This window comes from Aquarana catesbeiana, linkage group LG01 (genome assembly GCF_042186555.1).
Source record: "Aquarana catesbeiana isolate 2022-GZ linkage group LG01, ASM4218655v1, whole genome shotgun sequence".
NCBI lineage: Eukaryota > Metazoa > Chordata > Amphibia > Anura > Ranidae > Aquarana > Aquarana catesbeiana.
In genome coordinates this window covers 78,961,319-78,983,509 of record NC_133324.1, presented here as the reverse complement: position 1 = coordinate 78,983,509, position 22,191 = coordinate 78,961,319, and the positions used below count along the sequence as shown (strand labels likewise).

At 38.2% G+C, this 22,191-nt stretch overlaps 1 protein-coding gene across 4 annotated transcripts in view; it reads left to right on the top strand.

The window, feature by feature from the left end:
• NPR3 (natriuretic peptide receptor 3) overlaps window positions 1–14,250 on the top strand; it is a 152,284-nt gene extending 138,034 nt beyond the window's left edge. Inside the window, exons 7-9 of one of the 4 annotated variants that reach the window (XM_073620795.1) lie at window positions 2,843–2,972; window positions 6,755–6,839; window positions 11,116–14,250. In XM_073620795.1, coding sequence (XP_073476896.1) covers window positions 2,843–2,972; window positions 6,755–6,839; window positions 11,116–11,227 — 327 coding nt within the window. In that variant the 3' untranslated portion in view covers window positions 11,228–14,250. Of the gene's footprint in view, window positions 1–2,842; window positions 2,973–6,751; window positions 6,840–11,115 lie in introns of all 4 variants that reach the window. The other 3 variants (XM_073620787.1, XM_073620811.1, XM_073620801.1) reach the window with 3 other exon arrangements.
• The last annotated feature ends 7,941 nt before the right edge of the window (window positions 14,251–22,191 follow it).

Sequence of the window (22,191 nt, the reverse complement as noted above, 5' to 3'; positions counted from 1 at the left end):
CAGGCGGACTTGATCGGAACACTTCATTCACCTCTATGGAGCAACGGATGTCAACGGTGACATGTGCGCTGACATCCAATGAAATCTGATCCCATCCTGTGCGTGAAATCCAGACGGATGGTGACCCTATTTTACATCTGTCTGGAGGATCGGATCAGATGGGATCGGATGAAAACTGACAGGCGGTCCATTTTCATCCGATCTCCCCATAGAGGAGAGCAGGGCTCTGACGGGTCTGTCATCCATCTGCTCAGCGGAGATCAACAGATCGATCCCCCGCTGAGCAAAGCAAAGTCCGTCGGGCGGACCGCCCACGTGAAAGAGCCCTTATTGTCAATTCCTAATTGAACAAGCTGAAGTTAGAAGCTGATTGGCTACCATGCAAAGCTGGACCAGATTCTGAGTGCTCCAGTTCAGGTATATCTCCTCCAATGTGACTCATACTGCTATCTGTACAGTCCCATCTCCCTACTGTTCAAGTTTGTTTCAGGACAGCTGTAAAATGAGCCATGAAAAGTTAACTATTTTGAACCCCCCTGATTGCTAAGTTGATACCATATATACAGCAGGTTGATAAAAAAAAAAAAAAAAGGTTAAATTATTTTAAAAACACAATGCATAATTCCCAATTATTTTTAATGAATACATAACTGGACACATTTATATATATATATATATATATATATATATATATATATATATATATATATATATATATATAGTTATAGTATATTTGCCTGGATTAGGAACTAAGGGGTGATAAGTTAGAAAATGGTACAGGGGAGACATCTACTGCCGGAACTGAGAGAAGTAAGTGGATGATATAAAGGATTCCTAGCGCCTACGCAATGAAATTAGAGCCTTTCCGTATGAACATTTCAGGCAGGGCTGTGTATTGCAGAGTTGGTAAGAATTGTATGTTAATTGTGCTAATTTCCATGTGTCTGGTCCTATGGTGAGCCTCTGGAAAGTTGAGTAACTGTTTAGAATCCCATCCTGTGTCTTATTCTTATTTTCCAGAGCCCAGTATAAGCCATGCAGGATAGTGTCTAGTTTCATTTTTCAAACTACCCTTGGGCTGCATAATGAAAAGTGATGCCATTACCCAAACAATAAACCGCCCTTCATTATTGACTTTCCCAGTACATGCTAAATAAACAGGACTAGTTGCTATATAGGTGATAAAACTGGATTTGGTTTGCAGTACTCTATATTAATTACCCTCTTTAAGATAAATCCATAAATTAAAAAAAAAATATTTTTGTGTGGATGTTGCCAAGCTTCATCACCCATAACATGTTCTGACTTTTTGATATTTCCTTAGAGGGATCTCCTCACTGGAGAGAAATCCTCTCATTGGAAACACAGACCATGAATACAAATCTGGCATTGGCTCTAACCTTTGCATATTCTGTACAAAAAATATTTTTTTGACTGGAGTGGATTTAAAAGTTGTATGTAAACCCTGTCAATGAACTGCTAATATTTACTTCCTTTTGGTATATTAAATATACTTTTGAAAAAGTTTTGTTATATATTTTTGATGAGTGAAAAAAATACCTGTCAGGAATCCAGTGACGTCTTGTGCACTATTTTCTCAAGCAGTCCTGTCAGCCCTGCCTAGGGTACCTTGGTTTACTACAAAATGCCCCAGAGGGGTAGTTGTTCTTCATCCTAACATACATTCTGTCCTAGGATAACAACCCTGCTTCTCCATAGATATAGGGCAGTAAGTGATCATTGTCACCCTATCACAGGAAGTGTGTTACTGGTAAAATTACCTGGTGAAAATAAATAAAATAAAAAGGCCTAAAAATAAAAAACCTACACAGCTGTACTTTTAGTTTAAATTGTCCTTTAATGAATTCACCCACCCTCCTGTACAGCCCACTGGTTACATACTTGTCTTCCTTCTAGCAATCGATCCTGTGCAGTCCTGCTTAGTGCTGTGCAGCCTTTCCTCTAAAAATGTCCCTGCTGGGTCAGCTTAGTGGGCCATGGCCCCATTTTTTTTATATGGGAGCGCCATAATCTGTTGGGCCGATGAAGACTGCCATGAGTAAGGCTTTCCTATAATTATGATTGAATGGGGCTGCATGCACACTAAAAAGAGTCTGGTATGGAAATTTTCGCAGGAAAAGTTATGCAGCACCAGGTAGGGCTACATAATAAAGATTGTTGGAACAGGAGAAAGGTAAGTATTTAGCTATTATGTAACTCCACTCAGGAAAGAGGAGGATTCATTCCCTGAGTGGAGTTACATAATAGTTAAATAGGTACAGTTGTCCTTTGATGTTTCTTTTGGTACTTGACAAGGGTCAAAAAAACATGGTGTTTAAAACGGTGGGACCCATCTCAGGTGTGGAGTCCTCTGGTTGGTCTTGTTCAGTTTAGACCGACTGGGTAGTGGTCTGTGGTCAGTTAGGATAGTCCTCGAGGCAGTATTTGGCAGCTGCGGACAGAACTTAGCTTAATGGTGCCGCAGACTCCAAAGTTATAGGAAATGGTATTGTCAAGGATCTGCAACCATATTTTGATCTGGATTGTTCTGATTGTTTTATGTTTTCTGTTATATATGGTTTTGTTAATAAAAGGTCGAACCGGCCATTTAACTCCAAAGCGTATTTAGTGACGTTATTTAAAGGTAAAGGTGGGTGGAGTTGGGTACAGAGTCATGTGAATACTGTACAGGTGGGATCTGAACTACCCTAGTCAAGAGGGGGATTCATTCCCTAAGTGGAGTTACATAATAGTTGAATAGGTACAGTTGTCCTTTGTTGTTTCTTTTTGTAGAAATATTAAAATATCCTAATAAGATGTTACTTCTTATTATTCCATGTAGGTGATTGCAGACTACTATGGAATTCAAGGAAACTTTGAACTCCGACCAAACGTGAAGCTCCTGTGGGGATCTGGTAGAATAAGACTAGAAGAAAATAAAGTATTTGAACAGGTGCCTCCATGTAAAACATGTAAGTTGTTTATGTAATAATTGTATCATATAAAGGGTGCCAGTCTTCCTACAATATATTTAAGTACAATTAGCAGCTGCCCCTTTAAGTGTAAAAAACACTATGCAAATTATTCAGATCATAAAGTTGGGTGCTACTTCTATCTCTATATAAACACCCCTAAACACATTCCTCTTTAGGTAAAACAGTAATCAAAAGTAAAAGTGGAATAAACAAAAAATATGTAAAAAAAAAAATATATAAAAAACACTTGTGAACAAACAACCAAATTCTTTTCAATTAGTGTCCATACACATTTCTTCCACCAGTGTCCATACACCTGTCTTCCACCAGTGTCCATACACCTATACATAATATACATTCAAAACTTTTATGCAGTTAAGTTCAGTGTCCATACAGTAATCCCATACACTGTGAAAATATCCATGACTGTTTCTTCACACAGAAATGTGCTCCACCACGTGTGGTAAGATAAACCACTCACCAGATCTGCATGGCCATATAGATCTACTCAGCTTTTGGGTTCTGTTAATGAGACAGGTAAGATGAACCCAGCATCTATCATGCGCTTTTGTGTGACCTCTTTCCTGCATGTAAATAGAAACCATAAATCCCAAAAAATAAGGCTATTGATAGTGTCGTATGTTTATTGAGATTTGAGCAATTAAAAACATGCCACCAAATGCACTTACAATGTATTGTACCCCAAGCAGCACCAGCACAAACAGCTTGTGTATTATAAGCTTTTGACCACCACTCCCTAGATATAAACCGATGTGCGTCTCAACAATCTGGACGTGACGTCACTGAAAACCCGTAACTATCAACAGCGTCCCAACCTCAATGCATTTCGCCACTAGGCATCCTCAGGAAGAACTTCCTTCTGCTTGGCACAATACATGGTAAGTGCATTTGGTGGTGTGTTTTTAATTGCTCAAATTTCAATAAATGTACCATACTATCAATATCCTTATTTTTGTTGGATATATGGTTCCTATCTACATGCGGGAGAGAGGTCACACAGGAGCACATGGTAGATGCTGGGTTCATCTTACCTGTCTGGTTAACACAACCCAAAAGCTGAGTAGGTCTATATGGCCGTGCAGATCTGGTGAGTGGTTTATCTTACCACATCAGGTGGAGCAGTTTTCTGTCTGAAGAAACAGTCTCGGATATTTTCACGGTGTATGGGATTACCTCATGGACACCGAACTTAACTGCATAAAAGCTTTGAATGTATATTATGTATAGCTGTATGGACGCTGGTGGAAGAAATTTGGACACTAATTGAAAACAATGAGGTTGTTTGTTCACAAGTGTTTGCATGGGAGTATTCATGGTGTAGGTGTATATCATTATAAGTGTACATTACTGGTATTATTCAGCCTTTATCAACCTTTTCAACACAAAAGAACCCTTTAGATAATTTTCCAGACTCAGGAAACCCCATTTCAAAAAATTACTACATCTACAACTCATGATACATTAGTTTGATGGGCAGTCGGAAAAATATTACTTACACTTGTGGTCATTGGGAAGAATTACCCCCTTACATATAACTAAAAAAGATCAATGTTGTCAGTGGGAACTAATCTGAGAGGCAGAAATTGACCTCAAGAGGTAAAGGTGTGATCGGACTTATAGTTCTTTAACAGCTGTTAACCCCTGGTGCAGATGGATATCATTCTAAATAGTAGGACTGCTGAAAAAAAGGGGTTTATTTTGCTTGCCTCGCTGTGCCATGTGTGTGCCATGTACACTGAAAAATTTGGCTTACCCCAAAGTCTATTCTTTGAGAGAAAATATAGTGTATTTGAGGGCTTCTGTATGAAATATTACAGCTAGCAAGAGACTCAGTAATTTAATGTTGTGATCTGGGGCCAAATAGCATTAGAGATCAGGTCACACCACTGATCCATTATAAGTAGGGACATGCATCCTTCCCTCACTGTTGGCAAAGACTGATCTACATAGTCATTTATGTAGGCTGCTTGATGTGTGCAGGAGTCCTAGGCTTACTGGTTAGAAAGTTCAGCACGTTTGCCATGGGTGCACACTATCTAAAGATATATAAAAATAATTATCGTACAAAGTTAACAAACTTCAAAACAAAATAGACAAATACATTAAACAATGACTTTTCTTTTCTTCTTTTGAACTTTTTTACAACAATTCTTGGTTATCTGAAGTCTTGAAGACCAACCTTGGTTACTTTTTTGCTTTGCCACATGTCATACTGACCTGTCTTGGCATTGTGCTCTTGTTCCTAATTAACATAAACAAGAATAAGATATACATCACAAGCATCCTCTTATATTGTTATACGGAAATGTCCCTGGCTGGTTTTGTCTAAATCTGCCGCACATGGGGGTTGATTTAATAAAACTGGAGAGTGCAAAATCTGGTGCAAATCTGCATAGAAACCAAACGGCTTCCAAGTTTCATTGTCAAAGCCTAATTGAACAAGCTGAAGTTAGAAGCTGATTGGCTGCCATGCACAGCTGCACCAAATTTTGCACCCTCCAGTTATAGTAAAGCAACCCCAAGGTTGCTGTTTTACCTTCTTTCTCCTGAGAGTGGAAAATGAGCCCTATGTAAGCTCTGATTTTCTCGTCAAGTATTTCTTAACTCTCAGTGGTTGCATAGAATGTACATGTCTAGTTATGAGAAAAGCACTGGTTTGTTGCAAAGTAACCTGGCTATTATTCTTACCTTTTTTTTTTTCAATACTTTATGAGTGACTGACTATGGCCAGTAAAACCTGGGGAGATACATTAAAGGCAGGAAACATGGCATCAGGTTTCCTTTAGGGGCAAGGTTTCGTATTAGTTATAAATTACTGTTGATTTATGAATAAAACATGTACACATGCATTCTCACTAAATTGGTAAAAGGCCTATGTTCGACTCGATCATTGCCATCAGAAATGGTACACAAATACACCAGCAGTGGGACCTTGGAGGACCCAGATCGATATCCTGGATGAATGAAAGGACTGACCGGGTCAGCCATCCTGCATTCCTTATGACCGCCAAGAATCAGTACAAATTCATAGAGCCCTGCTAACAATCATCCTACCTGCCAAAAAACAAATTAGAAATTGCCTTTGCAATCATTATTGCTAAATTTGGCACTACTGATGGTTCCCTACAAAATAGGATACAGGAAATTTCACACCCATTTGTACACCGCTGCATCCTCAATTACCTCTAAATATAAAAAAAATGTAACAGCTCTTTGCAGAATGGAAGTATAATTTGCACCTGTTATTGCCTTGACTTCCTTAATTAATTTTTCCTGTGACTTGGCCCAATTGCACTCTAACAAACAAAGTTTTGACAATGCCTTTTATCCAGTGAATTTCATTTTTAAAGAAAACATGTCATTTGTTTGATACACACTGATTTAGCAAGCTAAATGTTATTTAGTTAGGGTGTACATATACTTTAAACCCTCAACACTGATATCTCTCAGCCCTTTAGGAGTTTTCTTGTGCTGGAAAGCAGGGCGGGGTTTGTGATCATGTGATGGTTGTGATTGGCTGCCACAGCAGTCACATGATCATAAAGCTCCCGATCACAAGTAGAGATCAGAAGCTTTCCATTAGCTTTCCGTTAGCCGCCGGCACAGCTCTGTTTACATTCTGGTTACAGAAGTAAGTGATGACAGCTCCTATATTTCTACCCCATACATTCTGCTCTGGTATTGTATTTTCTATTTTGTTTTAATCTCATGTTATTTCAAAATAACACAAATATTTTTCTTTTTGTATCTTTAAGCAGGTGGCTTAGGAGAATCGGCAGTTACCGGTATTGTTGTCGGCGCCTTTCTAGGCACAGGACTATTAATGGCATTCTACTTTTTCAGGTGTGTTCTAAAATTCTAATAGGTACTCAGTACTTGTTTATTAATCCTCCAAGTTCTAGTTTTTACATACATTTTTTTAAAGTTGAACTCCAGAATGCTTGTATTTCAACTTTTTACTGCTAAATGATTTGTAATTCTTCATAACCCTAAAATCCAGGCACCCAGATAGCACACCTCGACCTCTACTGATGCAAGGGCAGAGTTTGGCCACACTACCAACCCACTGCTTGGACAATAAAGGAACACTAACATACTAATCAATCACCAAGTCTGCTCTTCTTCAGCATGATCACTGTGAGCACATGTGCTGTACAGCAGAACCTGATTGGCTCCTAGTGCTGGATCTATGTTTCCCAGTTTAAATGTTCCTGTGTAATGAATTAGAGAAGCCTGATATAAAGAAAAAAAAAGTTGTGTATACAAAGTACATTTAAAAATGAATTTAACTTTTTTTTATAAAGAAAACATAACTGCAATAATTGAGATATGCAGTATATATGAGGATGCTGTTAACCACGTAGTGACCAGCCTGTTTTACTGCTACAGGGCAGCTGCTGTGCACAGTATCACGTATATATATGTGATCCTGCACTTCCGGGTAACAGGCGCTAATGCGCAGTGGCTCGCTCCCGCTGTGATCATTTACAGCGGGAGCCGGTGGGTGGGTACTGTGGACTACTGTGGTCCGCTGGCACACACTGATCATTCAGTACAGAGGAGGAACTGCAGTCTGCCTATGTAAACAAGGCAGATTTCCATTCTGTCAGGAGGGAAGGCATGTATTCTGCAAAAGAGGGACATGAATCCATGCCTTCCCCTAGTAAAAGCACCTCCCACACTGTAAAAAAAACACTGGCTAGGCACACAGTTAACCCTTCGATCGCAGCTGATGTTTAACCCCTTCCCAGCCAGTGTCATTAGTACAGTGACAGTGCAATATTTTAGCACTGATCACTGTATTAGTGTCACTGGTCTCCAAAAAAGTGTCCATTAGTGTACGATTGTTCGCCGCAATATCGCAGTCCCGCTATAAGTCACTGATCGCCACCATTACAAGTAAAAAAACCAAAAATATCCCATAGTTTGTAGATGCTTTAACTTTTGCACAAACCAATCAATTTAGGCTATCCACCACTTCCAGGTGTGTCTGACAGCCTGTACCCAGCTAGGTTCTAGAGTTTCTCTTGCTTGCTGCTACAGTGGGGACGGAAAGTATTCAGACCCCCTTAAATTTTTCACTCTTTGTTATATTGCAGCCATTTGCTAAAATCATTTAAGTTCATTTTTTTTTCCTCATTAATGTACGCACAGCACCCCATATTGACAGAAAAACACAGAATTGTTGACATTTTTGCAGATTTATTAAAAAAGAAAAACTGAAATATCACATGGTCCTAAGTATTCAGACCCTTTGCTCAGTATTTAGTAGAAGCACCCTTTTGATCTAATACAGCCATGAGTCTTTTTGGGAAAGATGCAAGAAGTTTTTCACACCTGGATTTGGGGATCCTCTGCCATTCCTCCTTGCAGATCCTCTCCAGTTCTGTCAGGTTGGATGGTAAACGTTAGTGGACAGCCATTTTTAGGTCTCTCCAGAGATGCTCAATTGGGTTTAAGTCAGGGATCTGGCTGGGCCATTCAAGAACAGTCACGGAGTTGTTGTGAAGCCACTCCTTCGTTATTTTAGCTGTGTGCTTATGGTCATTGTCTTGTTGGAAGGTAAACCTTCGGCCCAGAGGTCCTGAGCACTCTGGAGAAGGTTTTGGTCCAGGATATCCCTGTACTTGGCCGCATTCATGTTTCCCTCAATTGCAACCATTCGTCCTGTCCCTGCAGCTGAAAAACACCCCCACAGCATGATGCTGCCACCACCATGCCTGGTTTTCTCCACACATACCACTTAGAATTAAGGCCAAAGAGTCCTTCAGGTGTTTTTTAGCAAACTCTATGCGGGCTTTCATGTGTCTTTCACTGAGGAGAGGCTTTCGTTGGGCCACTCTGCCATAAAGCCCCGACTGGTGGAGGGCTGCAGTGATGGTTGACTTTCTACAACTTTCTCCCATCTCCTGACTGCATCTCTGGAGCTCAACCACAGTGATCTTTGGGTTCTTCTTTACCTCTCTCACCAAGGCTCTTCTCCCCCGATACCTCAGTTTGGCCAGACGGACAGTTCTAGGAAGGGTTCTGGTCGTCTCAAACATCTTCCATTTAAGGATTATGGAGGCCACTGTGCTCTTAGGAACCTTAAGTGCAGCAGAAATTTTTTGTAACCTTGGCCAGATCTGTGCCTTGCCACAATTCTGTCTCTGAGCTCTTCAGGCAGTTCCTTTGACCTCATGATTCTCATTTGCTCTGACATAGTTACATAGTTAGTCAGGTTGAAAAAAGACACAAGTCTATCCAGTTCAACCATAAAAACAATAAATAAAAAAAAAAAAAAAAATATCGTACAATCCAATATACCCAATTTTATACCCTCAGTTGATCCAGAGGAAGGCAAAAAACCCCAGCAGAGCATGCTCCAGGTTTCCTGATCCCCCAAGAGGCAATCGGATTTTCCCTGGATCTTTACCTATAAATGTTAGTACCCAGTTATATTCTGTACATTTAGGAAAGTATCCAGGCCTTTCTTAAAGCAATCTACTGAGCTGGCCAGAACCACCTCTAGCGGGAGTCTATTCCACATTTTCACAGCTCTTACTGTGAAGAAACCTTTGCGTATTTGGAGATGAAATCTCTTTTCCTCTAGATGTAAAGAGTGCCCCCTTGTCCTCTGGGTTGACCGTACAGAGAATAACTCAACTCCAAGTTCACTATATGGACCCCTTATATATTTGAACATGTTATCATATCATGTTATATATTTGAACTCTTATCAAGAGTGAATAAATTCAGTTCCTCTAATCTTTCCTCATAGCTGAGCTCCCCCATGCCTCTTATCAGTTTGGTTGCCCTTCTCTGCACGTTCTCCAGTTTCCCGAAATCGATTTTGAGAACTGGTGCCCAAAACTGAACTGCATATTCCAGATGAGATCTTACTAATGATTTGGACAGGGGCGAAATGATATCTCGGTCTCTGGAGTCCATACCTCTCTTAATACAAGAAAGGACTTTGCTCGCTTTGGAAACCGCAGCTTGGAATTGCATGTGATTATTAAGCTTATGATCTACCAAAACCCCCAGATCCTTCTCCACCCCGGATTCCCCCAGTTGTACTCTCCCTAGCATGTATGATGCATGCATATTCTTAGCTCCCAAGTGCATAACTTTACATTTCTCAACATTAAACCTCATCTGCCACATAGTCGCCCAATTAGACATGCACTGTGAGCTGTAAGGTCTTATATAGACAGGTGTGTGGCTTTCCTATTCAAGTCCAATCTATATAATCAAGCACAGCTGGACTCAAATGAAGGTGTAGAACCATCTCAAGGATGATCAGAAGAAATGGACAGCACCTGAGTTAAATATATGAGTGTCACAGCAAAGGGTCTGAATACTTAGGACCATGTGATATTTCAGTTTTTCTTTTTTAATAAATCTGCAAAAATGTCAACAATTCTGTGTTTTCTGTCAATATGGGGTGCTGTGTGTACATTAATGAGGAAAAAAATGAACTTAAATGATTTTAGCAAATGGCTGCAATATAACAAAGAGTGAAAACTTTAAGGGGGTCTGAATACTTTCCGTCCCCACTGTACATCACTACAGAGCACAACAGTGAAGAGGCCAGTGGAAGGAACCACAGAACCCAGTGAAGGACATGCTGTCTGATATACACAGAAGTGTTGGATAGCAGCTAGAACTGGAGCCGACCGAGACAGCAAAAGTTTCATTGACTGCCCCCCTGGAAAGGTAAGTATTTACATGTGTATATTTAGTTGAATCATGACGTGCTTAGTGTGTTTCTTCAAAATCTGTGCAGTAATCCCACATAAACTTTGCCTTTGTGCAGTAGCGTCCTGTAATAAAGGCCACATACTCCTTGTCTCTCTTCTATGTAGGGTAACTGGTCTTGTATCCGCCCCATCCTGTAGTTTTCTGCAAGCAGCCTGTAGTGGGCCGACTTACTGGATCCCCCCCCCCCCCCCACAGTTCTTCTATTGAAGAATATATTTGCATTACATTTTTTGTGTCGGGAGTTCAGCAATAATTTTTGTACTGATGTGACAGGGTCACTTTAAGGCATAAATAATAAGGGACAGTGCAGTGGTGTCTCATATTCAGCCCTTTTCACACAGTCATAATTGTATTTTTTTTTTTTATATATATATAGGAAGAAATACAGAATAACTATTGAAAGGCGAAATCCTCATGATGACTGCAACATCGGCAAACACAGGCAACTTCGAGAAGACTCCATAAGATCTAACTTCTCTGCGGCCTAATAAAAAACAAATGAAAAAGAAATTATATATATATATATATATATATATATATATATATATATATATATATATATATATATATATATATATATATATATATATATATATATTAGATTTTATGAAGATGCAACCAAAGACATCTCTGCGTCAGATGGATCGCTCACAGAAGAGTAGCAGAATCATATTCTTGTTTTTTTTTTTATTTTTATTTTTCAGAATCTCAGGAATGATTTAGTAATCATACGATGCCACATGGCCTTTCATCTCATGAAAAGGGACAGTTTGAAGCAAATTGGTAAAATTTGCGCTGGATAAAAATCTTTTTTTTTTTTGTTATAATAGGGCCCTTTGCAATTTTTTTCTTAGATGTAGGTGACACTTTCCTGTTGAATTTACAGATTTAAAAAAAATGTAATTTCACATAGTTTTATTAGCTAACAAAGTGGCATTGTCAAAAAATGTCACAGTTTATTTTAACAAGATGTAGAAAAAACATTTTTTATTTTTTTTTTTTAAATTAGATGCATTGAATTGCAGCTGAAAATAGGGTAACTGAAACAATTTTCCATGCGACAATTTGCTTAGCAATTTTAAAGGTACATAAAAGAGCCTAAATTGACTCTGCTGAGTTGAATGCAAATACAATGAAGCACTGAAGCCCAAATTTCTGTCCATCTTATTGAATTTGTTCAGGTTTGCTCAGTCCCTGTATAGCTCTTCTGTATGACTTGGAGCTGTAAATGAAAGGTCACCCTTTTAGTGAGCACAGGCCATGATTGTAATCCTGTGGATGTTATAATGCTTTGCTGTATTATATATATTCAGGATAACTTAGCTGAACTGGTCGTTCAGTTTTTTTATTTGTTGTATAGGTTTTATTTAATATTGATAAAACAAGCTGTGTTAACAGTTGAACATATCTTCCTCTACTACAGTCGTAATAATTTGAAACTACAGAAATTCCAAAGCTTATCGAGATTTCATATTCTTGGAATTTGGAACTCTACTTAAAAAAAAAAAATTAATACTCAAAATTTACGTAGCCGTATAACTATTAGTTCTGTCTTAGTGCCTATGATGAAATGGTTAGACCAAAAGCAATCTGTTGTTTGTTGAACTTGAGAGAGGACGTGGTGCTGCAGTTGATTATATAGTGTGGTCCCAGCTGGGCACTTACTCTGGAAAAGCATAAAACAGGTAATAAAGAAATTCCAATATCTGTGTTATACCACTAAAAATACCTGTAATATAATTATAGTCTTTAAAAAAAGACTAATGTTTTGCTTGATGATAAGAATACAAATTGCTCTGCCTGGGATTTACAATGCCACACTATATTGAGCAAATTTGGTAAACTTTATCATTTGCTATAACAACTAAACTAAAACTAGCATTAACAAAATATGTGTATTATAATGCAGAACTCCTTGACATCTCATTGGTACAATTACTGTTTTTTAAAATAAGCCTGATTTTTTGTTTTAAATTAAAAGGAACCCGCTGAGTTTCTGTCACAGGGAAAACGAACTTATAGTGTGTTGAAAGAGTATTCACACCCCTTGGAATTTTCCACATTTTATCATGTTACAACCAAAATTGTTATTGTATGTTATTGGGATTTTATGTGATAGACCATCACAAAGTGGCACATAATTGTGATGTGGAAGGGAAATGATAAATGGTTTTCAAAATGTTTTACAACTAAATCTTAGAAAAGTGTGGCGTGCATTTGTATTCAGCCCCCTTTACTCTGATACCCAGAACTAAAATCCAATGGAACCAATTGTCTTCAGAAGTCACTTAATTAGTAAATAGAGTCCACCTGTGTGTAATTTAATCTCAGTAAAAAATACAGCTGTTCTGTAAAGTACTCAGAGGTTTGTTGGAGAACCTTAGTGAACAAACAGCATCATGAAGGCCAGGGAACACACCAGACAGGTCAGGGATAAAGTTGTGGAGAAGTTTAAAGCAGGGTTAGGTTATAAAAAAATATCCCAAGCTTTTAACATCTCATGGAGCACTGTTCAATTCATCATCCGAAAATGGAAAGAGTATGGCACAACTGCCAACCTACCAAGACATCGCCGTCCACCTAAACTGACAGGCCGGGTAAGGAGAGCATTAATCAGAGAAGATAACTGGATAACTCTGGAGGAGCTGCAGAGATCCACAGCTCAGGTGGGAGAATCTGTCCATAGGACAACTATTAGTCGTTCACTCCATAATTCTGGCCTTTATGGAAGAGTGGCAAGAAGAAAGTCATTGTTGAAAGAAAGCCATAAGAAGTCCTGTTTGCAGTTTGCGAAAAGCCATGTGGGGGAAACAGCAAACATGTGGAAGAAGGTGCTCTGGTCAGACGAGACCAAAATTTAACTTTTTGGGCTAAAAGCAAAATGCTATGTGTGACGGAAAACTAACACTGCACAACACCATCCCCACAGTAAAACATGGTGGTGGCAGCATCATGTTGTGGAGATGCTTTTCTTCAGCAGGGACAGGGAAGCTGGTCAGAGTTGATGGGAAGATGGATGGAGCCAAATACAGGGCAATCAGAAGAAAACCTGTTAGAGTCTGCAAAAGGCTTTAGACTGAGTCAGAGTTTCACCTGCCAGCAGGACAACGACCCTAAACATACAGCCAGAGCTACAATGGAACGGTTTAGATCAAAGCATATTCATGTGTTAGAATGGCCCAGTCAAAGTCCAGACCTAAATCCAAATGAGAATCTGTGGCAAGACTTGAAAATTGCTGTTCACAGACGCTCTCCATCCAATCTGACAGAGCTTGAGCTATTTTTCAAAGAAGAATGGGCAAAAATGTCACTCTCTAGATGTGCAAAGCTGGTAGAGACATCCCCAAAAAGACTTGCAGCTGTAATCGCCGTGAAAGGGGGTTCTACAAAGTATTGACTCAGGGGGGCTGAATACAAATGCATGCCACACTTTTCAGATATTTATTTGTAAAAAATGTTGAAAACCATTTATTATTTTCCTTCCACTTCACAAATATGTGACACTTTGTGTTGGTCTATCATATAAAATCCCAATAAAATACATTTACGTTTTTGATTATAACATGACAAAATGTGGCAAATCTCAAGGGGTATGAATACTTTTTCAAGGCACTGTATATTATTTCATTTCAGAAGAGATGCATGACTTAGGTTTGTTCATGGGCAGGATATGTGAAATTCAACTTATTTCTGGGACCTTATGAAATATTACAAATGTTTGCAAATATCACCAAATTTGGATAATATTATATTTAGATATACCTGTAAATACCATTTACCATATATTCTTGTACAGTAAAATACCTTTTTTTATAGAGAAGACATTCCATTCTAACAATTATTTTTTTTGTTATCCTGCTTAGATTTTGTTATTTTGTTTTATTTGTGTTTGTCGTGTAAAATTAAAAAAGAGCTGACATCACACAAAGTAGAATGTTTTGATCAGTGTTCTCTGTAAATAAAAAAAGTTTTTTTAGTTGAAAGGATTTTCTAACAATAGTTAGAGAAAAAATACCCTCTCTTTTTGTAGAAGGTCAGGTTTACTGTTTTCCTAATTGCTTCCATTTGTAAAGGAATCTACAAAACCCTTGCTTACATTTTTTTTATGTAATAACCTTGATTTTTTATTAATTATAGATATATTAATGTTCAAAACCCAATAGCTTAGTTGTATATAGTAAAACCTTTAATATGAGGTAGAATACTTTAGAACAGTATAAATAAATTGAGGCTGGATTCACACTGTTCCATGTGGATTGCAGCATGTGTGATAACACATCCATGTAGATGTGAATGAACCCTATAGTTTCCCTTTCTGCAGCCCACAGATTTGGACCATTCACATAAGAAAAAAATTGGATTTTTATTCGTAATTGCATGAGTTTTGCTGGACAAGCATAAATAGGCTCTAAAGAATCAATCTCCACTATATTGCCAAAAGTATTGGGACGCCTGCCTTTACACGCACATGAACTTTAATGGCATCCCAGTATTAGTCCGTAGGGTTTAATATTGAGTTGGCCCACCCTATGCAGCTTCAACTCTTCTGGGAAGGCTGTCCACAAGGTTTAGGAGTGTGTCTATGGGTATGTTTGACCATTCTTCCATTTGTGAGGAAGGGGCCATCCCCAAACTGTTCCCACAAAGTTGGGAGCATGAAATTGTCCAAAAATTGTCCAAAATGTCTTGGTAGTTCCCTTCACTGGAACTAAGGAGCCAAGCCCAACCCCTGAAAAACAACCCCATACCATAACCCCCCCTCCACCAATGATTTGGAGGGTTGGCCCAATACTTTTGGCAGTATAGTGTGGATGAGTAAGTTTGGGGTGGAGGAACTTGACTGGTCTTCACAGAGTCCTGACCTCAACCCGATAGAACACCTTTGGGATGAAATAGAGTGGAGACTGCGAGCCAAACCTTCTTGTCCACATAAGTGCCTGTCTTCACAAGTGCGCTTCTGGAAGAATGGTCAAATATTCCCTTAAACACCCTCCTAAACCTTGTGGACAGCCTTCCTAGAAGAGTTGAAGCTGTTATAGCTGAAAAGGGTGGGCCAACTCAATATTGAACCCTACGGACTAAGACTGGGTTGCCATTAAAGTTCATGTGCGTGTAAAGGCAGGCTTCCCAATACTTTTGGTAATATAGTGTATTTCAGATATGAGGCCTTGGCGTTTTAATGTTATTGATTACCCTACACAGTTTCATCTCATTTATTCCCTTTGGAAATATTTTTTTATCTCTCAAGCATTTTTGCTTTATCTATCTAGTTTTTAATGGTATAAATCAAAAATAGCTTTGTATCGGACCAGTAGAGGCAATTATTTGGCTATAATTATCACTAAATAAAAGCAATATTTTAAAAAATGTATTATTTCTAAACATTTTAGTTTTTTTTGTAAAAATTAAACAATTTATTGCAGATTTTGTTGGTGAAAATGATTGAAGAATAAATTGATCACCTTTTGACTTGTTACTTTGCATTTTGATCACATATTATCCCTTCCTATAAAATACACGTTAAACATGTGTTCTTTACCTTTCAGAATTTGATTGGGTTGCCTTTTTTTAATTTCCTTTAAAAATAGCAAGCATCTGGATTAATGTGTTGTCCGCTGCCTTGCTGTGAGATAGATTTGATTTGCCTGAGAAAAATGTATTCAAAAATGATCTTATGCATTCAGCCCCCTCTAGCTGAGCTGAATGTGTTTCATTATTTGTTCACGTGAATTCGATTTGCAAATAACCTTGTCCTAAAACATGAAATAATTAGGGTGACTCCCACAGGCTTTTCACAATGCCATATTGGAAGAAGGGTTGTCAAGGTATAGTCCCAAAATTATTGAAAAAAGCTTATAGGACAGATTTATTTTTTCAGCACTGTCATTGTGGCCATGTAAATGGCATGTGTGGGCAATATAGGGGTCATTGCAGAGGAGAGTTTAAAGTATAAGAGTATGGGCTTATAACACCTTTGTGCATGAGCCCTTAGATAATGACTTTTGAATCTAAGTGTTTTATGTAAAAAGTAGCTGACCGAGCTACAAGATCATTTCATTTTTGAACCACTATTACTTGTTACTTTTGAAAAATCATGTGATCTTTAAAGTGTAACTGATTTTATAATTTACAAAATTCCCTTATTTTGATCTTAATTTGTACATTACTTTACAGCAGGATAGCATTTCACATTTTCACAATGTATTGAAAAATAAGCTGATTGTTCTTGGTTTATTTTACATTCACTGCCATTTTGTTTTTTACGTTCACATAAATGTTTAATGTATTTTGTCTTTTTTTTTTATAATAATAACATATTTGTAATAGTAAATAATTATATAAAACAAAACTTTGCTGCAATACATGTCTTTAATTTCAAAAGTGAATACAAGTGCTGTTGTGTTTGGCACAGTGGCATAAAATGGTGATTTCATATGTTGCTTAGTATACAGAAAAATGGTTTTATTTTTGTTAAACACATTTTTAACAGCTTTAATATATAATATAGTTATCATCCTATAATGGAGATCGGAGGCTGCATATGAAATATATTTGTGCTATTCAACAATTTTGAACAAATAACAAGCCACTTACTTTTTGTAGTTTAATGGCAATAGTTAGGCTACACATAGGTCTCTGTGAGAATGATGCCTATCAAGACATCTGTTTGTCCTCTGTAGTGCCAGGAGCTGAATCACAAGTGTGACTAATGTATTTTCTCTGTGACAAGAGGGAAGGAACCACCCAGGTTTTGTATAGGTTTTCCAAAAAGCTAAAACAAAATTCTGTAAAAGAAAGCAAGTGTTTGCAGTGGACAGAGGTGCTCATTATCACCCCCTGGGCATAAATGACCCAATCCTCACCTCAACATGCTATTGGTCATTGAATTCAGGACAATTTCAGTCACCCCAACCTAAGTTTTTAGCAGGCAAGCAAGCTTGCACTGGATTTAACTTCTAAAGGCAAATAGGCTGTTCACTATGCAAGGGAATTTTCCCTTAGTTTAACCAATTGACCTCCAGAAGATATACCCTCCTTCATGACCAGGCCATTTTTAGCGATACGGCACTGCCTTACTTTACCTGACAGTTGCGCAGTCGTGCGACGCTGTACCCAAATAAAATTGATGTCCTTTTTTTCCCACAAATAGAGCTTTCTTTTGGTGGTATTTGATCACCTCTGCGGTTTTTATTTTTTGCTCTATAAACAAAAAGGGTGACGACTTTAAAAATAAAAAAATTAAAAAATGTACTTTCTGCTATAATACATATCCAATAACATTTTAAAAAAAAAATCTAATTTCTTCATCAATTTAGGCCAATATGTATTCTGCTACATATTTTTGGTAAAAAAAAGTCACTTGCCTGTTTAGCGTTGCATATGGTCACCCATCACATTTGGCTACCTGCTGGAGTGTGCATGCCTGACGCCGCCATATGCGTTCCAACAATTTTACGACAAAACAGCACACTTAAACCGGCTCCACCCCTAAGTCCTTCTTCTTAAGCTGTTCTTTTTAAACCATCAGATAATGTCACGGAAGTGGCGTTACAGACAAGCTGTTCTTCTGTATAATTATTGATTGTAAGACAGCACTTTGCAACAGGGCCCCTTACGGGCTCGCTTCGCTCGCCACGCTTCGGGCACGGCGTCGCTTCGCTCGGCATAATTATAATCTAACTCTATGTCCACTTGGATGGTGGGGATTGAACCTGGACTGGACTAAAACCGGCTCCACCAGGGGTGCTGTTTTGTCGTAAAAGTGTTGGAACGCATATGGCGAAGTCGCGCATGCGCACTCCAGCGGGTAGCCAAATGTGATGGGTCACCATATATGACGCTACACCGCCATATATGTAAGTTATACATTCAGTAAGTGGTTAATGAATGAAACAAAGCTCTGCTGACTTCCATCATTCAATCAAGCTTAGGTAAAAATGTTTTTTTTTACATTTTCCTTGCACTTGGTTGGTTATTCTTTACAAAGTGAAATTACACTACCTTCACTAAGTTAAGGGGACATTCCCTTGCACAGTGAACGGCCTATTTGCCTTTAGTAAATAAACCCCAAAGATTCATAAAAATTAACAGACTTTTTTTTTGTTATTCCAAAATTCACAAATTGAGCTTCTTTTACCAAAAGAGTATGTTTTTCACTTGAACCTGTTTTGAATTTGAATCCAGTTTATTTTGTGGTGTAATAGCTAACAATTATTTATAAAGTTAGATGGTTCAAGGTCACAGCTGTTTCTTTTTTTGTTTTTCACTTCCTGAGCACAAATACATACAAATCTGTTCCTATGTTTTCCTGTGTGCCTATGTTTTCATCAAAACCCCTCAAATACATAACTAAAACTCATCTTTAAAATGAACACCAGTCTATTAAGCTAGATAAGATGTAGATCCTCTCAACAGATTAATGTGAAGCTTTTTTGAGACATCCTGACATGCCCCTTATCACCTTTATTAGTCAGAAAAGCTTCTTTCTTGTCCCTCTTTGATTTAATTCCACATTTTGTTTCTGAGACCTGAGCTGCCTGACTCGTTGGCTAAGCTCAACCAACTGCCACCCTACTGACCAGTATGCCATCCTTTATTGATCACTGAGGATGTGCTAGTAGACAGCAGTTGCAATTTAATCCAAGAGAGAAAAAAAAGTATAAACTTTTCTGGGTAATGAATGTAACAGGAGGTATCTTGTGTTTTTTTCAACATTTGGTACAAGTTAATTACCATAGTTCACTGATTAGCATATACTGTACTGTATTTTTCAAATATTTAGAGTGCCCATACAATACATATTAAAGCATTTACAGATGCTGAACAAGCAGTAAAAGCAATATTAAGAAACTCATTTTCCACCTTTGTAACTATATGCATTGTGGAGAAATTCATTTACGGTTTACAATAGAGGCACTGAGCTTCTTTCCCTTTTTCTTCTATGGCAGCCTACCGGCCTTCAAATGTAAAGAAACAGCAGGTGTTGTAAGACATTAGAAACCAACAGAAACCCAACTTCAAAGTCTCTGTTGTGATCATTGAGGATAAATTATTCCTCAGCACATGTGGCTGTGAATGTTAGTAATGGTCAGTTTTAAAGCTCTTTTGCTGCTTGTTCAGAATATGTTAAACTTTATATACACACACACACACACCAACATTTATACATACATGCATCCTAGCCCTGTGCGCATCTTAGTAATACATAGCTGTATTCTAATGGGGTTGGCAGCAAAGACCCTGTAACTGTCATGGCAGTAACTTTTTGCATTGGCAGTTACTTTGACTCTATACAGGGAGGGGCTTGGCATGGGCCCAGGTTACAAAAGAGGTTATCAGATGTCCCCTACCAGCACAAGAATATATATCAAAGTCTTAGGTTTCCTCGCCACAGTGGAGTACAAGTAGTGCAACCTTTGTTCTGGTAGCAGCTAAAGCGCCCCTATCCCTATTATTACCTCACCATTTGGTCTTCCTCTACATTTGCTCTGATATACAGAGCAAATGTAGAAAATGTAAAAAAAAAAAAAAAAAATCGAACTTCTAGCTTGTGAGATACACTTTGGAATCTCAGTCATCATGTTCACCCCTTTCAACATCACAAGTAGGAGACAATGGTCATTGAATGTTGATATGAAACCCTATTGTTGAATGGCACATTTTATATTTCTGGTGCAGCTCTGAAGTCTTAATATAGGGTCTTCACAAACTTTAATATGCTATTGTACTGATGTAAGTAGAACTGTCTGCATATAATGTAATTTATTTATTGTCATTTTTGTAGAGCATACGTTTTCACGATGTGGATATGCTTTCTTTATGTAATATAATTCTGTAAAAGTGATGAGTTGGTCAGTTGTGCTTTGTGTGATATCTGTTCACTAGTGTGTACATCTTTGTGTGCATTTTTCATATCCCAATGCAAAGATATGTTCCAGTAAAAAAAAAAAAAATAAAAATAAAGATAGATATTTGTTTGTGTAAATTGCTTTGATTTATGTCAAATTGTGTGATATATACTGTATAAGAAACCTAAAGCAGCCCTTGCACACAAAATTTAGTGTCCACTTACTAAATACTGGATCATTCCCAATGTTAAAATCACAAAAACTGGCCACAGCTGGTCATTTCAAGTTTGTACTTATTTTATCATGATCATAGCCTTGAATAGACTACAGATAAACTTTGTAACTTTAAATAATAAGTTATAGAAATTTCCACAGTAATAAAATATAGTACCATCTTTGAAAATAATTTTATTATTTTAATAAGAGCTGTAACATATTTTTTTTTATTTTTTATATCAAACAGGTTTTTTGTTAACCACTTGCTTACTGAGCACTTAAACCCCCTCCTGCCCAGACCAATTTTCAGCTTTCAGCGCTCTCACTCTTTGAACGACAATTGCGCGGTCATACAACACTATACCCAAATGAAATTTTTATTATTTTTTTCCCACAAACAGAGCTTTCTTTTGGTGGTATTTGATCACCTCTGGGTTTTTTATTTTTTGTTAAAAAAATGAAAAAAGACCGAAAATTAAAAAAAAAAATACAAAACAGTTTTATATTTTGTTATAAAATTTTGCAAACAGGTACATTTTCTCCTTCATTGATGTACGCTGATGAGGCTGCACTGATGGGCACTGATAGGGTGCACTTATGGACACCGATAGGCTGCTTCGATGGGCACTGATAAAGCGGCACTGATGGGCATTGATAGGTGGCACTGGTGGGCACTTATGAGGTGGCAGTGGTGGGCACTGAGAGGCGGCACTGAGAGGTGGCACTGATGGGCACTGAAGGGCATTGATAGGTGGCACTGATGGGCATTAATAGGTGGTAGTAATGAGCACTGATGGTGGTAGTGATGGGCACTGGTAGGTGACACTGATAGGCAGCACTGCTAGGTGGCACTGATGAGGCATGGATTTGCACCACTGGTGGGCATTGATAGGTGGCACTCATAGGGATTGATAGGTGGCACTGATATACACTGGTGGGCACTGATTGATGGGCACTAATATGCACTGTGGGCACTGGCAGGTGGCACTGGCAGGCGGCACTGGTGGGCACAGATAAAGGTGTCTGTGCCTTTTCCTCTGAAGCCAGTAATCAGCTTTTTTTTCTCCTCATTCTGTCGGGGTGCGTGCAAAGGGGAGGACGTCTACTGACAGCCTCCCGGCAATAGAGGTCCAAGCTGTAGCTGTCACTCGGCTATAGCGCGGATGGGAAGAGGTTAAAGATAACAAAGTCAAATACAAATACAGTCAGCATTTTACCAAGCATTAGCATAAAGAAAAGACAGAAATGTCTAGTATTATAGCATCAATGAGCACATTATCAGCACATTTATTTTCTCAGTTGAGTGTATACTGGGTATACCCTTTGAGTCAAACCGAAATATCCGTCAACTAGGTATGTTCAAGACCATGTATGGGTCATGTTGGGCG